Source organism: Ptychodera flava, chromosome 13 (assembly GCF_041260155.1).
Source record: "Ptychodera flava strain L36383 chromosome 13, AS_Pfla_20210202, whole genome shotgun sequence".
NCBI classification, from domain to species: domain Eukaryota; kingdom Metazoa; phylum Hemichordata; class Enteropneusta; family Ptychoderidae; genus Ptychodera; species Ptychodera flava.
In genome coordinates this window covers 8667860-8691748 of record NC_091940.1, presented here as the reverse complement: position 1 = coordinate 8691748, position 23889 = coordinate 8667860, and the positions used below count along the sequence as shown (strand labels likewise).

General features: G+C 37.5%; 2 protein-coding genes across 2 annotated transcripts; one reads left to right on the top strand and one right to left on the bottom strand.

Annotated features, from left to right (window-relative positions):
• Positions 1-3: 3 nt before the first annotated feature.
• On the top strand, positions 4-13066 carry LOC139147329 (GMP reductase 1-like). Its single transcript, XM_070718389.1, has 8 exons — positions 4-198; positions 5486-5605; positions 6326-6409; positions 6728-6901; positions 7826-8014; positions 9176-9218; positions 9717-9876; positions 10624-13066. The coding sequence occupies exons 1-8, from the start codon at positions 112-114 to the stop codon at positions 10691-10693; spliced, it is 927 nt and encodes a 308-aa protein (XP_070574490.1). The 5' UTR covers positions 4-111; the 3' UTR covers positions 10694-13066.
• A 724-nt stretch (positions 13067-13790) lies between these two features.
• Positions 13791-23675, bottom strand: LOC139147330 (DNA replication complex GINS protein PSF2-like). The gene is given in 6 exon segments (XM_070718390.1): positions 13791-14103; positions 14799-14830; positions 14833-14924; positions 19885-19984; positions 20972-21086; positions 23492-23675. Coding segments are annotated over 6 exon segments (555 nt in total). The 5' UTR covers positions 23582-23675; the 3' UTR covers positions 13791-13977.
• Positions 23676-23889: the final 214 nt, after the last annotated feature.

The following is a 23889-nucleotide window of genomic DNA, read 5'->3' as shown; positions in this document are numbered from 1 at the left end:
TTCACTTCCTATTGCGTCAAGGCGCGGGATTCCCTGAGAATGCTGTACATGTGTATTGTGTTTGACTGATTTGTATGTGGCAGAGAGTACAGAACTGCTGAGTGTTTCAAAATGCCAAGAATCGACAACGACTTGAAGTTGGACTTCAAAGATGTTCTTTTCCGTCCGAAAAGAAGCACACTGAAGAGCAGATCAGAGGTAGGTACAGATTTAAGCTAAGAATCATACTATTAACCGCGGGCAGCTACGGGATCTCGTCGACAAGTTGTCGAATGTGGTGAAGCCGATGACATGAATGGAATCCTGGTTCGGACGACCAATTGCATTCCATAAAAAGTGTTTTGTCCATTTTTCTGTTAGTCGTAAATAGCCATGGCGTCTAGGATGCAGGACGTTCGAAACCGCGACGATTTGGCCAAAGAGATAATCAGATATTGACGGCATTCATATTCTTAGGTCGTATTCTTCATCGTGCTCGATCGAGTACTCGGTCTTCTTGCACAGAAATTTGCCTGAAGCCTTTATCTGTTGCCGACACGATTCAGCTAGAGAATTTATTTTCTTCCCACAAAATCGAAAGTGTACTTTTCCAATGTCTTCGCACTCTTCAATGGCATTAAAATATTACTTGTTTCTTTATTCACAATTGCATTTATTGAAATTTAGATGCTGTAAATCAGCGAATGATATCGATAAAATGTAAAATAACAAGTTTCTTTTGCACTTGAGGGTAATTAATATTTAATATCGCCTTGTTGTCACACTTTCTGCTCTCACTTTCTATTCTCACAGTTGTGCTGTAACATGTGTATTGATATTAAAATAAAAATCAATGGAAGTTAACAGTGCATAACAGAGACGTACAAGTATATAATTATCACCAGATTTCACAGGCATTGCTGCTATTCAAAATAAAATATTACCGAGATAATTGCTTATAATTATAGTACTCTTTTCTCATAATCTGTTTTTGTTGTTGTTTTTCCAAGCATAATTTTCATACAAATGAAACAACCAAACTTTAATTCAAGGAAATTAATAAAGAATATACTTCAGATTCCTTTACCCTAGACACAATGGTTAATTTAATTTTATGATTATGTTAGCTCAAAGAAGGTGGACTTTATTCTTTCATATTCACTGAGATCGAACAAAAGCCATTTTAACAGTTTCCAGCTAAGTGTGTATTATCACCTTTTCATTCAAAACGCACAATTATTGGATTTAAAGTACCATACATATTCAAGAAATTCAGATATTGTAACAGGCATGTCATAACAATTGCAAATACTCATGCTGTAAGAATGTGATACCATTATGATCAAATTAAGGTCTGTATGGGTCTGTTCAGATAATTATATACAGCTGATTTAAACTAGTAATGGATCTGTTGGTATGTAAAGTAAATGCTACGTCCAGTCAGGGTAGATCTTTTTAAGGCAGGGGGAGCCTATAAAATACCCCCTATCTCCCTGGGGATTCATAATCCAACATGAGTGGCACATTGTAACAACGTCAACGAATGCTCCCGAAAATCTGGATCTTTCAACAACCATGGTGTAAATTAAAGCATTGTTCCAACATATTACGTTTTGTGAATACTTGTGGCATCATCCTGTTGGCGAAATTCTCTCATTTTTTCATTTTAAGTTGATTTTTTATGCCAAAACTGCTTCGATGCTGTGTTCGAAGCGTCCAACAAACAATAGATGAAAGCATTCAAACAGCTGCCAATCACGAGGGGACGCGCAAAGGTGCAAACGATCAAACATTTGTTGTGTACATCGGATCGATTACGATGTCAATAATGAATAAACGATTCTTACTACTGAACAAAAAAACTTGACCAACGGTTACTGAACACGCGCCTCAATGAATTCAGACACAAACGGACTACTTCATGGTTTCAAGCAGATTGCCTCTCCCTTTTTGTTCGTTGATATGTGTACCTGTAGGCCTATGAATGGGTGATGTGTGTGTTGACCTGCAGTACGATATTTTACGATAGATCGCTTTTGGAAGTATGTTGTGGCCTAGCCCTGCGTACGATGCCGTGTGTTCCCGGCGTTATACGCCCCCCCCCCCCCCCCCCACCACAGCTCTGCTGATTACCATGGACAAAACCGGCAACATGCGGATCCAATTTGGACGGAGCACGAAAAACTATTTTCTAACTGTATTCGGCCGAAATCAACTCGATTCCGATCTACATGTATGCAGCCTTCCCAAACCACTCAACCGCTCACAGACTGCGAAAAAAATGCTCTCGTGACGTTACGTCCAAAACCGTTGTTTGCTCGCGATGCACGTCAATGGCTCATGCAGTGGACGGGAATATGCATTGGATACGTTCATGTCACGATTACATGTATACAGGTGCCCATGAGCTTCATTATTTCCTGTCGGGTCGGGGCGATGAAACTAAATCGTGATTGATTCATCTCTGTCGGATTTGACCAAAAAGAGACACTTGACATAGATTATAGCATCAAATGTTGACCGTTCAGACTGAAACATGATAAAAGGTCTGAAGATCGCCGTGATCGGTGATGTCTTTCTTCTCTATACGTTTTTCTGAGCTAGTTTTTTACTAAATTGTTCGAGTATTAGCTGACGTTTTTTTGAAAACTTAATCAACTTTTCTTTCCCAACCAGGGCACAACATTACCTTTTTTACTTTCATGGTAACCTAGGATGAATTAAATCGCAGATTAATAGACTCTTATGTTCTTCCTCGATTGTCTGTGACTGATTTTGCTATCCCAATATCGATATTGCGTTCGCACTCGGGTGTCTTGAAACTTACGTCATTCACTGAAATAGTTTTCGGACAAACTCAAGAAATTCGACAACTACTAACGAATAGTCGGCAAAATTTACAGAGACAAGCAATAATAATTACGGTCATTTTACCGTCTTTTTTACCATTTTTGCCGTCTTTAGATAAGCGGACTCGTTTGACGGAAACAGTATATAACGATCTGAGTTCCCATATTTTTACCCTACCGTGCGAGTGTAGTATATTCGAATGAGTGAGATCATAATCTTACGCTGTTCCGAGTGGTCTGGAGATTTTTTATAATATACAATAAATTGACCTTATCAAAATTACTCTGTTTTACATTGCTTGGATATTGATATTTTTCGTACGTTTTGACTGTTGATTTGAAGTCTTTTGATTCTCCATTGGCAGCAGCACATGTACGGTTACAACCGCCATGTGATGACCAGAGTGTGATTGTAAAGTTGTCGGAAGTTGTTCAGAAGAAAAATCATTTTGTATTTAGAGGCTTCAGTTCGGGATTTTTCAAGATAAACAAATCATTATACATTTCCTACGTCTTTGAAACGGGGATTACGGTAATGTGATGAATGTGATGAAAATTTTGTGAACGTCTTTGCAATGTGTTCCCACGATGAGTGTGAACTGATCTTTGGTAGTAAAATCGTCAGAAATGGTCCAGTGACTGTGAAAAAATAAACACAGATGCAAAACCATTGCGAGGAAGATAGTAAGAAATTCACATTGCAATATTTGCTGTCGTATTTCTCAGCAGGAACGTTGTGTATAAGAACAGCAAGCAGGTGTTCGGCGGTCAATTGCTTCTATCATAATGATCTTGATCGCAGCTATTTGGCGAGAAGACAGCGGGTACTTATATTCTCTCAAAATTATTGATATCATGTCTTTGTGTTAAAAAATTTTCGATCGGAGGCAGCTCAAATCAACAGCCGTGATATATTCGGAATCGTGTTCTCACTGGACACCGAACTATCTGCTATCAACAGTACGTTATGTACCATCGGCGGTAACACATTGGTCGTAATCTTGTCTAATTCTGCCCCGCCGTTTGTACCGTCCAGAAATTTCAAAGCTAAATTTTTTCACCCTGACATATAATACAGCGACCTTGCACACTAATGATAATTCCACTGTTTCAATTGGGGTTGTTGGTTTTTTAATTTGCTCCGTGGCCCCGGTAAGATTTTTTCAATACGATACACAGTTTGAAATTTTTTCAAGGTAAATTTAGTATATTCCCAGTTTGTGGGGTAAAGTTTTCTGGAGTGAAAGTTTGAGTTGACGCTGATAGAGTAGACGTCGAGCCCGGCACAGTTGACTGGGACCCGGTCGGTTTGGGGTCGTTTAGTCCAGAAACCTGCAGCAGAGTTCTGTATGATCACCGTTCGGCATTTGGGTGATTTTTTGGTCAAAGTAATGCAGTAACAATGTACGCCAGATTCTTTGTGTTGTTTTTGTCACAACCGTCATACGCGTATACGGACGGTTTTCGATTAAAAACGTATGTAGTAATATCCAGTGCTCGTAAATGCGTGCAAAATTTATTCAGTGACTGTTTACGCAGCAGTCGTAAATACGACTAGGATTTACCACCACGTAACAACTGTAAACACCGCATCAACAGTCCATACGAAAATTTTGTGCTGAATCGAGAGAGAGATAACAATTGCGGAAGAAAAGGTCAGTCCATCATCCGTCAAAGTTGTTGATCGGAAAAATCTTCACTGTTCACACACTACATGAGTGGCTGTTATAGTTGTACACGTAGTTCTGTGGGCTTTCCACTGTCCCTTGTTACGAGCTATGTTCAAAGTGCGTCAAGCTACGAATATTTTCATGTACTGAGTTACAGACATCGGTGAAGTACCGGGTACATTGATTTTGTTCAAAACCACTGCCTGTTTGTTCCTCGTATTGTTTTTTTGTGTCCCTAACGTCGACTGGCTCTATGTGCGTACAAACATAGCAGTCGGGATTAAGATTTCCTGGATAAATAGATTTATTCCGCCTCTGACGCAAAGATACACACTGTTTTACATGTGCCACTCCTAGGCCCTGGGATCGATTTCCATACCTTTAAGGGTTGCACAATGAAATGTGTTATACAGTAATGGCAGTGAATGAAAGGTTATTCCTGATTGCAGTTCCAGAACTTCAAGCTGTAAAATTGATTGTAACAAACAATGTTGGTGTTGAAGTATTCTGTCAACAAACTCTATTACCTTGATAAATGAAGTCAGGAATACTAGATAAGCTTAAAGCCCGGCTCGAAAAGGCCCGGGATCGAGATTAACTATGGTGTTAAGAAGATTATGAAGTGTTTCTATCTTTTGTTCTCCTTTGAAATTGCAATCTTTATATAAATATGTTCCTAGATTTTTGGATTAAGTCCGCACCGGGCTTTATAGCTATAATTAGCTAGCTCATCTGGATATAATGAATAATCAGTACAGATTCTGCTGACCTAAAATTCAGATTTGGTTAAGATATTCTATGTCTATGGAAGCAGTTCTACCAACTGTATCTTTTTTTTGTGAGACTTGTTTAAATTGTAATGTTGAGTTTCATAGTAATGTGACTGAATAACATTTGGTCAGAACATTGTACTGTAGTTCTGATAATGATCTCAAATGACAATTTATGACTGATGTTTGTTGGTTGCACCTTTGTTATTCTCACCAGGTTGATTTGCATCGGACATTTACATTCAGGAACTCAGGAAAAGAGTATAATGGAATCCCAATCATTGCTGCAAATATGGACACCGTTGGAACATTTGAAATGGCAAAAGCTTTGGCAAAGGTAATGACATACTTTGTAGTATCACTCAGTCTTACAGAGAAAATCAATCTCTTGGTAAATCTCTGCTTGCAGTGTGCAGCAGCTCACAAAGTTACATCTGATTGGTAGATTGTCATTATTTACAGCAACTTAGGGAGTCTGATACTTGGGCTATTCTCTATTTGGTACGCAGTTGTTCAGAAATAATTCAGTAAGAACAATGAGACTAAACCGAATATTAGATATCAACTGTTGCAGATTGGCTCAATCTCTTCCAATCAATTGAAATGATGACAAGAATTACGATTTACATTTTATTTTTTATACTATAAGGAATTCTAACAGTGGCTCCCATAAGCATTGAGCACCATCAAATTTTTAAAAACTGCACTTGTTTAACCTTTCGTAAACCTTCTTGAAGTTTCTGTAAGGTGCAGTGAAAGATGATTGTTTACATGGGGAGATTGCAGGTCAAACTTCGACTGCACTGCTGAATTGACATGTGATGTGTGCGGGACTCCACACTCCTATTTGCATGCATATTGTGTAAAAGTAATAGTAGCTGGTTGTACAATACAAATGTAAAGGTTACTGCAACAGGTAAGCAATTATAAAAGAAAGTGAATTTTTTCTGTCAATTGTAGGTCATTGGACAGAGCAATAATAGTTTTTGAAAATGACAAGCTGTATTATAATGTTCAGTATCATTGTCACATTATGAAATTCCTCCTGATTTTACAGCATTCTATGTTTACTACCATCCACAAACACTACTCAGTGCAAGCCTGGAAGGAATTTGCCGAAAATAACCCAGATATTCTAAAAGTAAGTATGTCAACAATTAAAACATTCTTGTTTACATAGGTATTACTATTAGGCTCTATTGTCATATTCATCCATTCTAATTACATTATTCCAGAATATATGATCATCAATTTTTCAGTGTTTTCATAACAACTCAGAATGTAGCTGTTAAGGAACACTTCACCAGACTGATGAATGTGTGTCTGCACATCTTCTTTCGTTTGAGTGTCTTCAGACCTTGAGAAAATACACATGTAGCATCAGACTTCACCATTCTTTTTTTTCTTTTGCTTTAAAATTCTAAACTACGGGTAACACATTTTTTTATTTTTCTTTCAGTACATTGCTTGCAGTTCTGGGTCTGGTCAATCAGACATGGAGAAACTGACTGCCATCTTGGAAGCTGTTCCGGAAATAGAGTTTATTTGTCTGGACGTGGCCAATGGGTACTCTGAACATTTTGTTCAGTTTGTCAAAGGTGTGAGGAAAAGGTACCCCAAGCACACAATCATGGTAAGTTAGTGTACTCGGTGTTCTAAACAGACTCAGGGAAATGGATACTGTGAATAAAGTGTAGCGAAATTATTCAGTATCTGAAAAGTGCACACCGATTTTGCTCAGCTGACTGATGCAATGTGTCATGTACTCTTACTGTAGAAATCTGCCTGTATTTAGGATGCCTTTCCTGTAAATGTTTAGAATCACATCCACTGAGACAAGGTGGAATAGACGATGTTCCGCTGATTGCGAGATCTCGCGAGACTTTAATACATGCTCGTAGAAACAGGTTTCCAGCTTAGTAATACAAGTCAAATTTTGTATGGAACTAGAACAAGTGCAGAACTGAGCAAAGATCGCAACTTCATATATTTTATGCAGTGTTAAACGTAATTAGCGACTTGTCCTGTTTTACGCAGTTTGTCCTGTGTTGCGAGAACACGTCCACTGCGAACCACATATTCTCGCGATATCTCGGAATGTCTCGCACGGTTCGGAACATGGTCCATTGTATTGTTGATTACCAGTAAAGCTGTGTCTTCATGTTAATTCTTTGATATTGCCAAAATGCACAGATTCCGGAGTAAAATTAGGGGTTATTCAATGTCAGAAAGCTGTCAGGAGCTATTTTAGTGGTAGCATTCTTCACTCCTATCACTTGCCGTAAGGGGGCTTCATTCTCAGTGAAACATTTTTCCAGCTAAAGCTTCTCCATCCTCAAATAAAAGAATTGAGAGCTTCCTCTACTGTTCAGGATAAGATTATTCAGATTTCTAGGAAGTAGTATTGAGGTGGACATTTTCCTTGAGAAAGAAAGTCTTTTTTGTCAAGTATTACTGCTCAGTTTTGTTACCATCGATTTACCCGACGGCTTTTCATAATCAATATTTTTTACAATGTACCAGACACAATGAAAACAAAAAAAATGCCCTGTTTCAGGCTGGCAATGTTGTGACAGGAGAAATGGTTGAAGAGTTGATCTTGTCTGGTGCTGACATCATCAAGGTTGGCATTGGTCCAGGTTCAGTGTGTACAACACGGAAAAAGACTGGTGTTGGCTATCCACAGCTCAGTGCTGTCATTGAGTGTGCTGATGCTGCCCATGGACTTGGTGGTCACATTATCTCTGTAAGCTTTAAGCTCAATTGCATGTAATTTTCAATCTACCAGTTTTCCCCGTTATTTTCGTTTTGTTTGAAAACTGTGGTTTTTTTGTACTTGCCTTATAGTGAGTGTTGAAATACCTTGTTCAACACAACTGCTATAAGTAGCAGTATAATGTCCAATGTTTTATTATTGACAATTAAATTCTGTCTCCCACTATATCTCATTTGTCATCAGTAACATTTCATACAGTACACATTTGTGGTGTTTGCACAGTAAAATTTAGTTCACTGAGAAAATTGATTTTTTCATCAGTGATTTGTGAAAATTGCCGGAACAATCATAAAATACTGTTAATTATATGACATTTAGAGTCTTCCATGATCATACAATAACCAATGAAAAGGTTTACATTTAAGGAAATACACACTTTGAAAGCAAATGACTTCAACTTATGCTCAAACTTTGCTCAATGCAACTTTCAACTATTCTCTTATGGACTCAGTGATAAAAATCAAGGGTCATAGTGCAAAATTTTGCACTAGAGAAACAAATTGTGTAACATTTACTGATATTTGAAATTCGAAATGGCTGCCAACCCTGGGGACAAATGGAATTTTTGATTTTGAAAAAAACTAAGACTGTGAAAATCTTTCTCACTCCAAGAGCTTAACAATGACCCCCAAAGTGGTAAACGAGAAGAGTATTGTAAAAATTTGAGCATCCATATTTTTGTCCTTGAGGCACATTTTACCATCTCTTCAAACTCTCATTTAAAGAATTGTTGAAAAACTCGGAGATCATTTTGAATGTTTAGTAGACTTTGAGAGTAACCAACCCAATAAGTGTGATTTAGATCAACGTTGTCCTTTAGAGTTGGCAACTGAAATTGGACAGTTGTAATTGCAACCATTTCAGTGACTGAATGGCAAAGTAACCTTGTTCCCATTTGTGCAAACTACTTCATTTTCAACCCGAAGACAATCAAGTTAGTATTATATGTAATTTAACTCACGAACTATCTGTTACTGTGTACTAGTATGCTTCAGATTTCAACCCTTGGATGGAGTTGAAAAAAATGAAATGGTTCAGCAGCCTTTTTTGCAAATCAACCATAAGACTCTTTGATTTCCATTATTATATGTTTTCACTGTCACATTGTACGTTTGTGTGTATTTTATATAGGATGGTGGCTGCACTTGTCCTGGTGATGTTTCGAAAGCTTTCGGTAAGATGTCCGTACAATATTCTGCCATACACTTCCTGCTAACACTACCATCCAGCCTTTTTAATCTTCTGCTACATGTCAAGTCAATTAGCAATGAACTAATTGAATGGTCCTTTCATGATTTCCTTGCACAAGAGATGTATGTGTATTTATTTCACATGTGCTCTTCCAGTTTCTACCAAGGTAGTCCAGCCTTGCTAAAGTTATCACACAGGTACAAACCAACCTTACTGACTGACCAGATCAGTGCATAGGGTTGGTTTGTTGAAAGAATTGTCACAAGTTAAAAATATTTTGATTTTTTAAAGAGTTAAACAATAAGAGATCAAGTAACATTTGACATATCGATTTGCATTGTGCAGTAACATGCCTCAATGACTTTCACTCAACAATAGTACCAGGCTCCAGACACTAGCCAGTAAATAATCAGTAATCCAAAGCAAAACATACTGTTTCAAGTTAAATCTCCATAGCTTCCTTTCCATTCATGAATTCTAGGTGCAGGTGCTGACTTTGTCATGCTTGGTGGTATGTTTGCTGGACATGACCAGTCTGGAGGCGAGACAATTGAGAAAAATGGCAAGAAGATAAAGCTGTTCTATGGGATGAGTTCATCGACTGCCATGAAGAAACATGCTGGTGGAGTAGCTGAGTATAGGTGAGATGACTGATCAATGGTGTCAAACAGCATCTTTTTACAGAGCACACCACATACTCACTGTGCTGAGAAACATGGCAGTGATATTAGATTGCTGTTATCGAGAACCACCGTCAACTTTCTGCGATTCCAGTGACGGACTGCTTCAAATATCTGTGGTCTTGTGTGAAATACATCAGTGTCTTGGCTCTTGAGCTTTCACATCCCACCCAGTGGTGGTTTTCTCAATCTGATCTCCATACTACAGCATGTGTAAGGATAGTCTTTTACACTATCATCAAATTCTAATTATATTGTTTTGCATTCTGGTACGGTATTGTGAAAATGGATTTTCATGACATTCTCAAAGTGCCATCTACATACTACATCTGCATAAATTGGTCATACATTTTACTTTGATTCAAAAACTTCCCTGAACTCGAAAACAATGTTTATTTTCACACATTGTCAGTAACTTAAACTGAATATTTTGTGGTTCTCAAACATGTCACTGGAAATGACATTATACTTATTCCTTTCATGCTTACACAGCATTATGGACTTGATCAAATACAGGAATCATTAAAGAAAATTTAACATATTAAATCTATACATAGGCAAGGGACTCAAGGAAATTTGAAGAAATTCCTACATTGACCAGAAGAAATTTTAAAAACTACTGCTAGGAGTGTTGGTTTTTGATGGTTTGCAACTTTTCTGCCAAAATACCAGATGTTTTATTATCTTCTTTTTTCTCACTATTTACAGGGCTTCAGAAGGCAAAACTGTTGAGGTTCCATACCGTGGTGATGTAGAAGCTACCGTTCTGGATATCTAGGTGGTGTGCGCTCTACCTGTACATACGTTGGGGCTGCGAAGCTCAAAGAACTTAGCCGCAGGACAACTTTCATCCGAGTCACCATCCAAACCAATGATATCTTTGGTACTACAACATGAGAAGTGCTGCAATACTATTCAACAAAATAATAGGGCATTTTCATTCAGGTGTTTTAACTGCCATATTGGAATATCTTTCCTCATAGTATAGGTCACATATGACGATATTAGAGTGTGTATTTTTTTTATTTTAGTGCATTTTGACACAAGAGCATAAAAAATTCCAACATGAACGGAATCAAACCTCAACATGCGGCCAAGGAAAATTGCAGTTTGCTCACCGAAGATTGAGATCAAAGATTTAATATAGCTTAAGACTACGATTTGTTAATATTTTATTTCATATTATAATGTGAAGTTTTATGACACATTGGCTGCTGTAGATGTTTGGTTTGATATCCTGTCTCTATAATCCTAGTCACAATGAGGTCGACAGTGTGCTTGGTTTTTTTACGTTGACAACATGACAAACTTGCTGGAAGTTTCACTTTCATTCAGCTTTGCTTTAAGAGTTGCCATGCTTTTCACTGTGTATGGCCCTTCCATTGTGAACAAGGAGCCCTGTATTAGCAAGTGTGTATTGAGGTGAACTTATACTGTACTGATACGACACATGTACCATAAAAATAGGGGTAGTTTGTTGTCAATTTTGAACACGTTATTGATAAAATGGTGTATTATTTTGCCATAAAATCATGAAAAATTTAGTAAAATTCCATAATCTCAGAAGCTAATCTGATATGGCCAAATGAACTGTATTTGGTTTTAGAATGTTTCAACCTTCTCTCAGTGAACAGTCTTTTATATTAAAATTAATATTTGCTACAGTTACATTTTAGTCAAATATGGGCATTCAATCTAATCAGGGTATCATGGAAATATTCTTTCAATACTGTGTCACAAATTGAATGACACAGCCTGCAGTGTTTTATCCAAGATGCTACCGGTACTGTAAGGGAGAGTAATGCCTTTTTGCTACAATTACAAGCCAGAATTTGAAATTACACAATGCGGTTGAAAACTATGGCTTTCACAGAAATTCTTCATTTCATCTTGACCTGTTTCATATTTTCAGTGAACTTTCATTGACTGACTGCCATTGCTCATTGCTCAGCATAAGTAGTGGTAGCTGTGTTTTCAATCTTTAATAAGACCTGTTATGTTTACCACTACAAAATGTTACAATATAGTTACAATATACAATATACAAAATGTTACAATATAGTTATGAATACTATGTCTCTTGCAATTAGTATCAGAAGTCTTTTGAATAGGTGTTTCATGAAAAGTTACAAAATCAAATTACATGCCAAATGGTTACTTTTGGTAGAGAGTTATTAAATGTACTTGTTACATTGATGCCTGGTTGTAAGAAGGTAACAGGAAGTGGTAGGATTAGGTATCTGCATGACTAAATCCACCATCACTGATTGACAGGCAGGGCATTGCTGGCCAAATTGCAGGAATCTAGCAATCCCGCAACCAGGATGAAATACCAATCCCCATTTTTCCATCTATTCATTGGTAAAGTCAGACCTGTATGTAGGAAAATGGGATGAATCTGCCAAAGTGCTATCACAACTTGGAGTAATCTTTTCCCAGAGAGTTCACTTTTTGCCACACTACCATAAGTTGAGAAGGCAGTTAGTCTTGAGATATCATATGTTACCACTCTTCCTGCCAGGTTGATCTATTGCCATCATCAGGTCAAGTTATTTACAAGCAGTAGAGCATAGCATGTACAACCATTCTGAGGACCCATAAATCATGTATTACTTTATGGATTTGTGTTAGAATGAACATAGACGCCACAAATTTTACAGATAGGACATGATAGTGTATGCCTCAGCAAATGTTTTAGAGTAGTCTTGTGGGCATCTTCATTTCTGTGCCGATTTTTAATTGCTTTACTCCCAATAATATTAAACTGTAAACGCATTATTCTACCTTTTTGAAATTAAATTGCATTTGACTTCACTTAAATTTGGAAAATGACACTTGGGTAGTAAAACCAAACAGAAACGATGCACTCTTGTTTGGTTATAGTACATTAATTTGTGTTCATAAGCCATGTGTATGTATATATGTAACAAAGAAGGTTTTGTAGATTTGTCACAAAGTCTTATTTATTGATGCGAGAGGTACCCTTGAATATTTGTTGAAGTCTGTGAGCGTCATTTAATTACAAAAAGATTGCTCACTCAGTCATGTTTGATGATTGAAGGACACAAGTGTTTCATTTTGTTTGAACTGTAGATGAATTAACCATGTTACCTTGATGTGATTTTCCATTAAAAATACCTATAGCACCAAACTTACTGTAAAAGTTTTTTTATTTGTGTAAGTTCCTGTGAGACTGGCACTGTAGGTGATAGAAACTTTCAACAGAAATGTACTTTTCTGTTCCGCTTCCTTGTGTCTATGTCAGATCTGCAGGGCTCACAGTTGCCCCTTCGTTTGTACAGTGTTTGAACAAGAATGATTCTGTGATATATTAAAATGCATTTGCGGTATGCAATTCAGACAATGCCGCACAAAATGAGTGATTTGCCTTCAACCTAAAATTGCTAAAGTGTCCAGTGAATATTTTAAAACTGATCTACTTCTACCTATCGTAAAATAATGGAATACAGTCTCCACTATGCATTTCCCTGATGAAGATAAAGACATGATGGGAGCTTCCAGAACATGTCGACATGTAGGAAAATTGTCACATGATAACACGTGACCCTTCTTTCCAAAATCTGAAAATAATGGACTTGACTGCTTTCTTGACTTGCAATCTGAGTCTGTCTGCCGCCATGAGAGGATTACCTTGTCCAGGACCTCTCCTGACTTGCAGTGTATGTTACACTTTCAGTGAAACCTAGGAGTACCCGTACCCAAAGGCAAGAAAAATCACGGCCAGTTCTTATTGTTCCGTAGGAAAAGGGTGTTGACTTTTTCCGTATGCCTTTACTCTGTCGGTCCTTCAGTCTATCATATTTTCCTGGCCAAATTGCACTTTTACGCGTACTGTGACATCCATCTTACAGCAGATGTTTTTACTACATATGGTCGGTATCTATGAAAAAACTCTGTACATATGTTGAAATGACACAAGGGAGAATGTCTTTTTCCTCATATGCAGTTGACAAAAAGTTCAAGTGAGGTATGCTTGGATGTGGTCAGTGTTCAGATTGTTTTACATGATATGTATTGACCAGGCAAAGTTCTGATGTACATTCAGTCCTGTGTAGCTGCTGCTCTACTTCCTAACTGCGTGTTTGTCCGAAGTGTATGCATGTGATCCAATGCTTGGGTCAGAAATGGACGTATGGTGTTGATTTCCATCAATGATAGATTATCAAGCTAAAAAAACAAACAAACATAAATATAAGTTAGTGTAAGATTTGTTTTGGAATGTCATAAATTATTTTCATCCTTTTGGGTATTCTTTCCTCAAGAACCTTTGCAAATTGTCATGCAATTTCATTGCTCAGATCAAAAGCCCCTCCCCTAAGTGAAACTTTAAAATGACAAGTGCTGATCTCGTCCAAAGAGTAAAATCTAAATCCAATAATATGCCTCTGGTCATGTGGCATCATCAAGTATTAAGTGTAACCATTAAGCTCTGATTGCAGTTGCATGGACTGTGGTGTAATTGATAAACAAAAAGGAAAGTATTGAAAAGAAAAAAATGCAATCATTAAAAGTGTGAAAGTAAAGTTAACTGATGGAACTAAGGTCAAACCTCCCCTGAATGAAAAATTTTCCCTTTGGAACGTATGCGACAATCTGAGGTAGTCCCTTACTAATTTTGTAAAAAAATGTGCTAGATTACCAAGAGAATGGCCACACATTCTCCCTTGCAGAATTCCTCTAACATTTTCAGTTATCTCTTCAAAGTATACCAACAGTGATTTTTGTTGCTATTTGAACTGGAACAGAGAGATTTTGAGATGTAAAAGGCACAAAAAACCCAGTTATAGTCAATTTCAACTGAATTATGAACTATGGCTATCATCTGCATACAGTTGGCACATCGAAACAAGTCACTTTTATACCTTAGCATGTGTTTCTTGGTCACTGACAAATTATCAATACTGCTTCTCAGCTTGGCAATTCTGACGTCCCATATATCCTTTATGAGAGTGCGAACTTCATCAGCTCTTGGAATATCATTTGTTGCACTGTAATCAGGAAGAACAAATATAGGTCTGTCTCTCAGTAACAGTTACACAAGACTAACATAGTCTGTATTTTCTCTTGGCCACTGCTGAGGAAGCATTCACAATTAGAAACAGTATCACAGGCACAAGCAAAGCACCATTATGAAGATTTTGTAACATGTTTGAACTGCATTGAAACTGACTTACGATACCGTAAAACCTTACAACATGATTACTGGGGCATAGACATTTTTTAGATATGACTTTCTTTTACAAATGTATCTTTTCTCTTTATAATTTTACTGAAATTTTAGCAATACATGTTTTAATGTACCTTCCTGTTCTATAAACGCTCTGTACAGCATTTCAAACCTACAGACTCAAAGAATAATGAGAACTCGTTTGCAATACAACGATCCACATGAGGGGAACGCTCCATTAACTTAGACGTACCCGAGTAAACCCGAGTTGGTTATCAGAGGATTAATCTCTATGTCAACATATGCGAACAGATTATCTTTTAGTGTAAACGAAACATTAGCACTGCCGGAACTACTTTTAGCATGGCCAATGCCAGTCGGCGCCTGATTTGATGATGGCCCCCCTGTGCGGCACTCAGGATTTCCAACCAGCGTTAAAAGTGCCGTCCAGCACTTGCTGTTACTTTGAGGTCATCATTTAGTTCATAAAATTGCATGAAGAGTTTACAAAAACGATGGTACTATAGAATCCCTTTCAAATAAAATGCTGTTTAAACAATACTAGCAGTTAATTAACGTACGCTAAGTTTGCATATGAAAAGCTATTTTTGTATGAATGTTTACCCTATAAAAGAAAGTACGGTAGCGAAAATCAGCACAACAAAACAGGACTTCAGCACAACAAAACAGGACTTTTACTAAAACGTACTCTTTCATTTTCAGTTCAGACTCACATTGCGGAAAGGTGCATGCAATGCAATGAAAGTCACGAGCAAACTTTGGTGTCAACGGATCCAGTCTTTGAATTATCAATGAACACTCACTTATTTTTCTGGTCAAAAGCCAAAGGCTACTTGTCCATCGCAACAAGTCTCTCTGTTTCAACAGCAGGTGTTCATTTTTAGCCGGATGCCGGCCAAATTGACCGGCTTCTTCCGTATTTTGGCCGGCTACTTTTCAGCAATGTTTCGCTCTCTAGCACCGAAATTCTGGTTTTGATAATAATATTTTGATATATGTTGTCTTGCAAGCCGGAGATAACATTTCAGAAATGCCTATGTGGCTATATGTAATCTAGCAATTTACGCAGTGAACTTGTTGCTATCTAGTATCAGCCTGTAGTACCGCGATCTGCGAACGTGTACTGAACTGGGAATCGCTCTCGAGGTCATCCTTGCTTTCCCGACTACAGCCCGAATTATTCCGACGTTCACATCGGGTGCAGCTTACCATTGGACTGACGTTACGCCCACCAATAGGCGGCCATTTCCGAATAAAGCCGACGTTTGTTTCTCTCAAATGCGAAAGAGAAGAAAGTCTCAAACGCGGAAGAAAAAAAAAACAAAAACAAAAAAACAAAACGCTTCAGAGCTTTGTTTTCTGCGTAAGAGTTGGGCCTTGTCTGATGGGTAGGTTTTTGATCAAATGTAAAGCAACCAAAGTTACTGAGTCTCATTTTTCATACTTTGAAACGCCACGTCAATCCATCCATAGTCGATCATAGATCTACATCGCGTTTTGTGGAGGGGCCGTGGTAAGGAAAGTCTTAGCGGGAGTCTACGCTTGAAAACGTTGATTTTCTGCGTAAGAGTAGGACTTTGTCTGTTGGTTGCCGGAGGTTTTAGATCAAATCTAAATAAACAAACAATTACTTGGTCTCATTTTTCGTACTTTTGAAACGCTACGTCGATCACAGTGTCAAATTTCAGGTCGACCACAGTCCCTCTATCCACCGGTCTGGAAACGCCTATTGTAAAAGGTGTCAATCACCTGGACCGCACAGCCAAACCGCGATACGAGGGGCAGTCACGTGATAATGCGTAGCTTGGGTTTGTCCTGCATGCCACAGTCCCCGATTGTGTGTACGCTTTTCTCGAATTTCGCTGTTTTTGGCTCTATTAAGTGTTCTCTTCGTCTAACTACGACACGAAGACAGAAATCATCATATCCTGAAACTGGTGTTTGTTTTTCGTGATCCTTCTCCCATCGTAAATGATGATAGTGTGCTATAATTTCTGGGGTTGATCGCTGCGAGTGTGTTGACGTAGCACAAGCAACGGCTGGAATCAAACCGGAAAATTTGTCGTCGCTTTCTCTTGCAATGCTCGTATTCAGTGCCTCAAAATATGATGAAATATGTTTTCTGTGTAATATTCTGTGAAATCATGTCTGTTAGCAGAATAGAAAAGACAACTGCAGAAATGCATGGACAGAGGGACTGTGGGTCGACCGATATTGCATTATGTGTAATCTTACTGTGTCACAATCGACTAATCGACTGCAGGTGTTTTGTATACATACAGTGTCGTACAGGTGACGTTGGGTGTCGTCAATTTGGAATTTTATCGAACATGAACACTGGAATTTAGCTCTCTTTTTCAATTATATTCAACATCACCAAAAATCAATGGTAAGGTCGCGAATTTGTTTTATTGTGAAACAAGTCATCGTTGATGACACAGTCCCCACTTGTTAATAAGGGTACTTTGATTACATGTCCTCAGAGAGGATAGAGTCCTCTTCATTAATAAGGTCTGTGATAAAAATACTTTGATACACATGGCGCTCAATGGCCAAGAATGAGTTCCATGGTGATGAAAACATAGAACCAATGTAGGCCACCATCCTAAAGTTCATAAAATGAGTCAACTAGGAAATCATCAACAGGATGTTGCAAAACATTTTTGCATACAATTCTAACACTTAACAGATTATCACTGGTACCATATTTCATAAAGTTTGATGCAGTATTTACAACACTATACGATCAACATCTGTATCAAGTTTCATCACATTTGACGTTGTATTAATTTGTGGCTATATCACCCTAATTAGGAAAGTTCATTACTTATGCAATTACAAATTAATTAAAATGACACTGATAAATGTCTTTTTCAATGTTAAAGCAATGTGAGCTTAACATCAGTTAACATCTGTATAAAGTTTCATGAATTTGATGCAGTACATATTTCTTGACATATCAGCCTACTTACGAAACTTCAATAATTGACATGTTACTGCTACATGACGTGAAACAAATTGACGAGCATATGTATGAAATAGGTCAATGTCAACTTTGTATGATACTGGTGGAAATATGTCTGAGTTATGGCTCTGTACATGAAAACATTGTAATAAAATGGCTGCCTAGCGACCATATTGGATCGTATCACATAAAAAAATCGACGTAGATATGTATGACATAGGTCAATGTCCTTGTACCAACTTTGAATAAAATCGGTTGAGATATGCCTGAGTTATGCCTCTGTATATGAAAAAATCGTAACAAAATGGCCACACAGCAGCCATATTGGATCGTATCACAAAACAAATTGACGTGCATATCTATGACATTGGTCAATGTCCTTGTACCAACTTTGAATAAAATCGGTTGAGATATGCCTGAGTTATGCCTCTGTATATGAAAAAATTGTAATAAAATGGCCGCCTAGCGGCCATATTGGATTTTATCACAAAACAAATCGACGTGCATATCTATGAAAGTGGTCAATGTCCTTGTACCAACGTTGAATAAAATCGGTTGAAACATGTCTGAGTTATGGCTCTGTACATGAAAAAATCGTAATAAAATGGCCGCCTGGCGGCCATATTGGATCGTATCACAAAAAAAATTGACGTGCATATCTATGACATTGGTCAATGTCCTTGTACCAACTTTGAATAAAATTGGTTTAAACATGTCTGAGTTATGGCTCTGTACATGAAAAAATCGTAATAAAATGGCCGCCTGGCGGCCATATTGGATCGTATCCCAAAACAAATCGACGTGCATCTGTATGACATATGAAGTAATCCTTGTACCAAGTTTGAATGAAATCGCTTCTTGCACCTTGAGATATCTGTGTGAACGGACGGACGGACGCACGCACGCACGCACGGACATGACCAAACCTATAAGTCCCCCCGGACGGTGTCCGTGGGGACTAATTAATACCGTATATTAAATCACTGAAAATTGTGCCGTCCGCCGACCGGCCTCGTTAACTGCCTCTACTATTTCTCCTTTCTTATAATATGTACGAGTGGCCATACTGTTTACAGACGGATCCGGCTAGCAATTCATTGACTTAAATTCGCTCTATCGGAGATGTAATGTCACAGGATACGCGCAGCTCTTTGAGTCCTTACTCACTCGTTACGTTGTTTGCAAGTGCAAGAAAATCTCGCCACGTGGAAAGAACGTTCCATGCTGTTCTGATCACATTTGTATATATGATCAATGCGCGTTACTGAAGTGAAGCGTCCGAAAATAGGAAACTTGAATTAAAATGAACAAAGAACGATATTTTGTTTAACCATATTTCTAAAACTTAGTTTAGAGCCTAAATTAAAGAATAAACTAGATTACTTGCATTGAAAAAAGGGCAGTTCACTTTTTCCTGTCAACATAGTTCCATGTGCAAGCATATGTGTGTGCCCGTGGTATTGAGTGAGTCGTTACAGCCCTGACGTTCCTATCATAGCACCAGCTCGATAAGATAATCGCAACAATGGAAAATAACACCTTGGGGATTAAAAGTCTTCTGATTGTCACCCGAGTTGGCAGGCAGCAACTCGGGTTACAGGTACCATCAAAGTTAATGGAGCCTTCCCCTAATGATGAAATTTCTTGATACAATGTAATTGGGCACAAGCTTGTTGTTCCTTGTGAAACAAACAAATTAATAAATAATTGCATGCAGAAGTGTTTGAAGTGTTGCATCCATTTTATACACTTGAAGTCGTGAAATCATTTACTAATAAGAGATGAAACAACTCACCAACTAAGCAGCAACTGTGCAACTTCCATGTAATGTTCATTTAACATTGGTTGGAAGATTGGTGAATCTAGCTCTTCCTGCTTCTTAGCCTCCAAAGTTTCTTCAAAACAAAACATAAGAAAACAATCATCATTAAAAATATTCTGCTCAAGTATTCCAGGCAGGTTTCATAAATTCAGAGCTAATTGCAACATTTTTCATTCAGAGTTAGTTTACATAATTTTTGATTCGCCTACTTTTGATCTTCGATACCTTATGCGGAAGTCCCAGTAATGCTAACTTTGGATGATTTTCTCATTATTTTTGTTTTTCAAATCAATTGCAACTTCTAATTCTACTCTCAAAAGAATGTTGAAACACCTATATTTAGCTTGTCAACTTATGGTTCATATGTGTAAAATGCATTTTTATTGTTTACATTTGAATTGTAGTCCGGACCAGCAGTCACTTTTCAACAATAACAATGCAGTTTACACACATATGATCTGAGTTGACAAGCTGGATACTGTGTATATCAACATTTTTGGGGGAGACGAACAAGGAATTAGGGTTTACATTCAAAATAAAATGGTGAAATTATCATCAAAAGTTAGCATTACTGGGGATCTAAACGGAGAAAACATTGATGGCTTTCATAGATATTCCATCTCCATATTTCTCCTTTCCTGGCTAATACCTGTTGACTTGTTAGAACATAGAGATATTTTCAAAAATTATCATTATTATATTATTATTTCACCTGCTCAATTGTCTTGGTAAAGTTCAGATTGATGGACAAAAGCCGCTGGACAGTGTTTGCTAAAAATGTTACCAGTATTAAATGTCTGATCATTCTTTCATATTTGTAGAAGTCCATTAAAAAATTGGACCTACTTGAAGCAACCAGAAATTCAATTTTTTTTTCAAGTCACTGTGAAATACTAGTATACGGAAATCTTTTAGTGCCTGAGATGTGCAGTGTCTTCTATTTGAATTACTGTCAAAGTGGAAGAGCGTGCACACAATCAATGTCAAACATATTTTGGTATTTCAAGTTGACTTATTCTTATCTATTTGAAAATATGGAAGTATAAGGCTTAGATCTTACCAACATCCATCCATTCTGGAGTTTGTATCCTACATTTCTGTCTTTGTTTCAGATTTACTGCCATCCACAATGGTACTTCAACAGGCAATCCAGGATTGAATGGTCCAACATCGCCCTACCAATGAAAGTAAGATTTTACATATTACAGCCAAAACAAGGTACAATGTGCCTGAGGGTAGGTGACCATTTGCCGGACGTCAGGAGGGCAGGGCAAATGATCTCCTGCCTCAAGGGTATAATGTCCCTTGTTTTTATTACGTCTCTCTTACATAATTTTCACTCCAAATATTTGCAAATGACAGTTGTATGCTTTATGTCCACATTAGATGAAAATCAGTAAAAAAAAATAGAACGATTTCATTGTCAAATTGTGCATTGATATATTTAAATCACTGTTATGCTGTTTATTGATTTTCCATGCATAATTTAAAAAAAAAAACGGATTTTCTATGTTAAACATGCATGTTGAACATTTTTAAATCCCAAAGTTGTCAAGTTGAAAATAGTTCTGGTAAAGTTTCAGTCTATGATGACTAGGTGGCCTGCGATGTCATCAACAAGTTATCATTGAATCTTATGGAGCATTTCGATATAAGGCACGTACTAATACAGAAAAGATATGCAGACTGAACTGAAGTCAGACATTTTATTCTTTTCTAAGCACCAAACATAATACTAGTATCTTTTTAAAAGCAAGTCAGAGCTATTGCTGAATACCCTTTGTAGAATTACACATGGTGATCCTGCTACATATAAAATACAAATTTCTAAAGTGTGTCAAATCAACACCTGCCCAGGTGTAAGTGTTACAGTTATGCTCAACGGAAAGTAGACGATGAGATTAAATGATACCTTACTCAATTACTAATTTACATCAGACACTTTATTTCTAAAACTACACTAGTACCTCACAATATTGCTTGCGAGCGGCAAGTTCTCAAAGACAAGAATAACAAATACCAGACCTAAATGATTCCTTAACATAACAGTCGCTTGCCTGCTTCTCTGCCGACATGAGTGCCTTATCTCTTTCCACTGGTTTATTGCCGTAATCTTATACCACGATACTAATTACACAGTGACAAAAAGACAACTGTAAGTTGGCTGAAGCATGAAGTAACATATATGCCTCTCAAAGAGATATATAAAAGGCAAATAATGAAACATCTTCATCATTCATGAATCAAACGTTTTGTCTGAAAAGCTCTTGCAAAGATATCTTGAGACAGACAATAATTATATGGTTTCTCTGGTTTGGCGAGTAAATCTTGTAGAGGATTATACAAATCTGTAATTGACCTCATCAATTTTGAGCCATTGAATAACAGATAGACAAAGTCTCATTTGATTGGATATAATAAACACAAAACGTTAAACATCCCAATCAAATGTACTTGGAAGAGTATGCATGAGAATAGTTGCACCACTGTTTGACTGCTAGAAGAGATACACAGAACAGTGGACACATAGACAGTATTTCACATTAATCATCAGTAGCGTAGGTAATTGTAAAGTTGGCGATATGGTACATAGCTATATAGAGACCCCCCATGCGTGATAACATTGCCAAATTAAGTCAGTTTTATCCAAATGTTTTTGTCCACACTTATCTTCACTCTAGCACAAGTTACAGAGTGGCAGTTGATTGTAACATTTTCACCACCATGGTTTGGCAAAATACCCATTGTTCAATCGTAAGTGTGGACCTGTTTTACAAAGAATTAGGGGGGTTAGGTCGAGGCATTTTCATACAAAGAATTAGGGGTAATCTGTTTTAAGGCATTTTAGTGTCAAAGAAAATGAAAATTGGCAAAAGCAGAAGTCATGATTTTAAAGATTGAAAAATCCAATCTACTTGACACTTACTGAGCAGTGTCTCAACAATGTCGGCCGGTCTACCCCGGCGATGACGTTCATTTCAGCAAGAACTACAGTTGTCTTTTTGTCGCTGTGTAATTAGTATCGTGGTATAAGATTACGGCAATAAACCAGTGGAAAGAGATAAGGCACTCATGTCGGCAGAGAAGCAGGCAAGCGACTGTTATGTTAAGGAATCATTTAGGTCTGGTATTTGTTATTCTTGTCTTTGAGAACTTGCCGCTGGCAAGCAATATTGTGAGGTACTAGTGTAGTTTTAGAAATAAAGTGTCTGATGTAAATTAGTAATTGAGTAAGGTATCATTTAATCTCATCGTCTACTTTCCGCTGAGCATAATTGTATGTTGCAGTATATGCATTGAGGGATCATAATCACTCAAATTTAATCCATCCTTTCGATAGCAAGATCCTAAAGTCTTTTGTAAAGGGTGTATTTGAATGTTAATGTTATGGTGTTCTAGTCAATGAAGCCATACAACAGTAAAGTGTTCCTATCAATGAAATCACACACTACAGTGCCATATAACAACGTCCGGTCACTCTATTGGCGATGGAAAATTGTCACACACGCCCTCAGAGTTCCTACACTGTGCTAGTACTAGTAGCATCGACAATGATAGGTAAAAATATCATGCAACTTACGCTTATTAGGTAAACTTTTTCTTGTGAAAAATTTGGAATTATCACGATCGACTGTTTTTCCGCTAAAAATTCAACTTCAGACGGATCCATAGCTGGTTATCATCGAGCCATCTTCACAGTATGTATGTCTGTGTCCAGAATCGGAAAGTGGTTTCGCGGGAGTTTCTCAAAGCGAGGTTATGTTGAGACCCTCTAGGTTATTATTGTTTTATAAAAAGTGTGCCTCTGTAATCGATCGCATCATATATTTCAGTGACCAGTAGGTAAACCCTCTTCCTAGGTTGAAACTAAATTTTTAAGTTTAAATACAATGTCAATATGGTGGTTTTAAATAGTAGATAAACCTGTTCTAATGACAGGGCATAATGTTGCCCGTGTATTAAAGTACACACTATCAG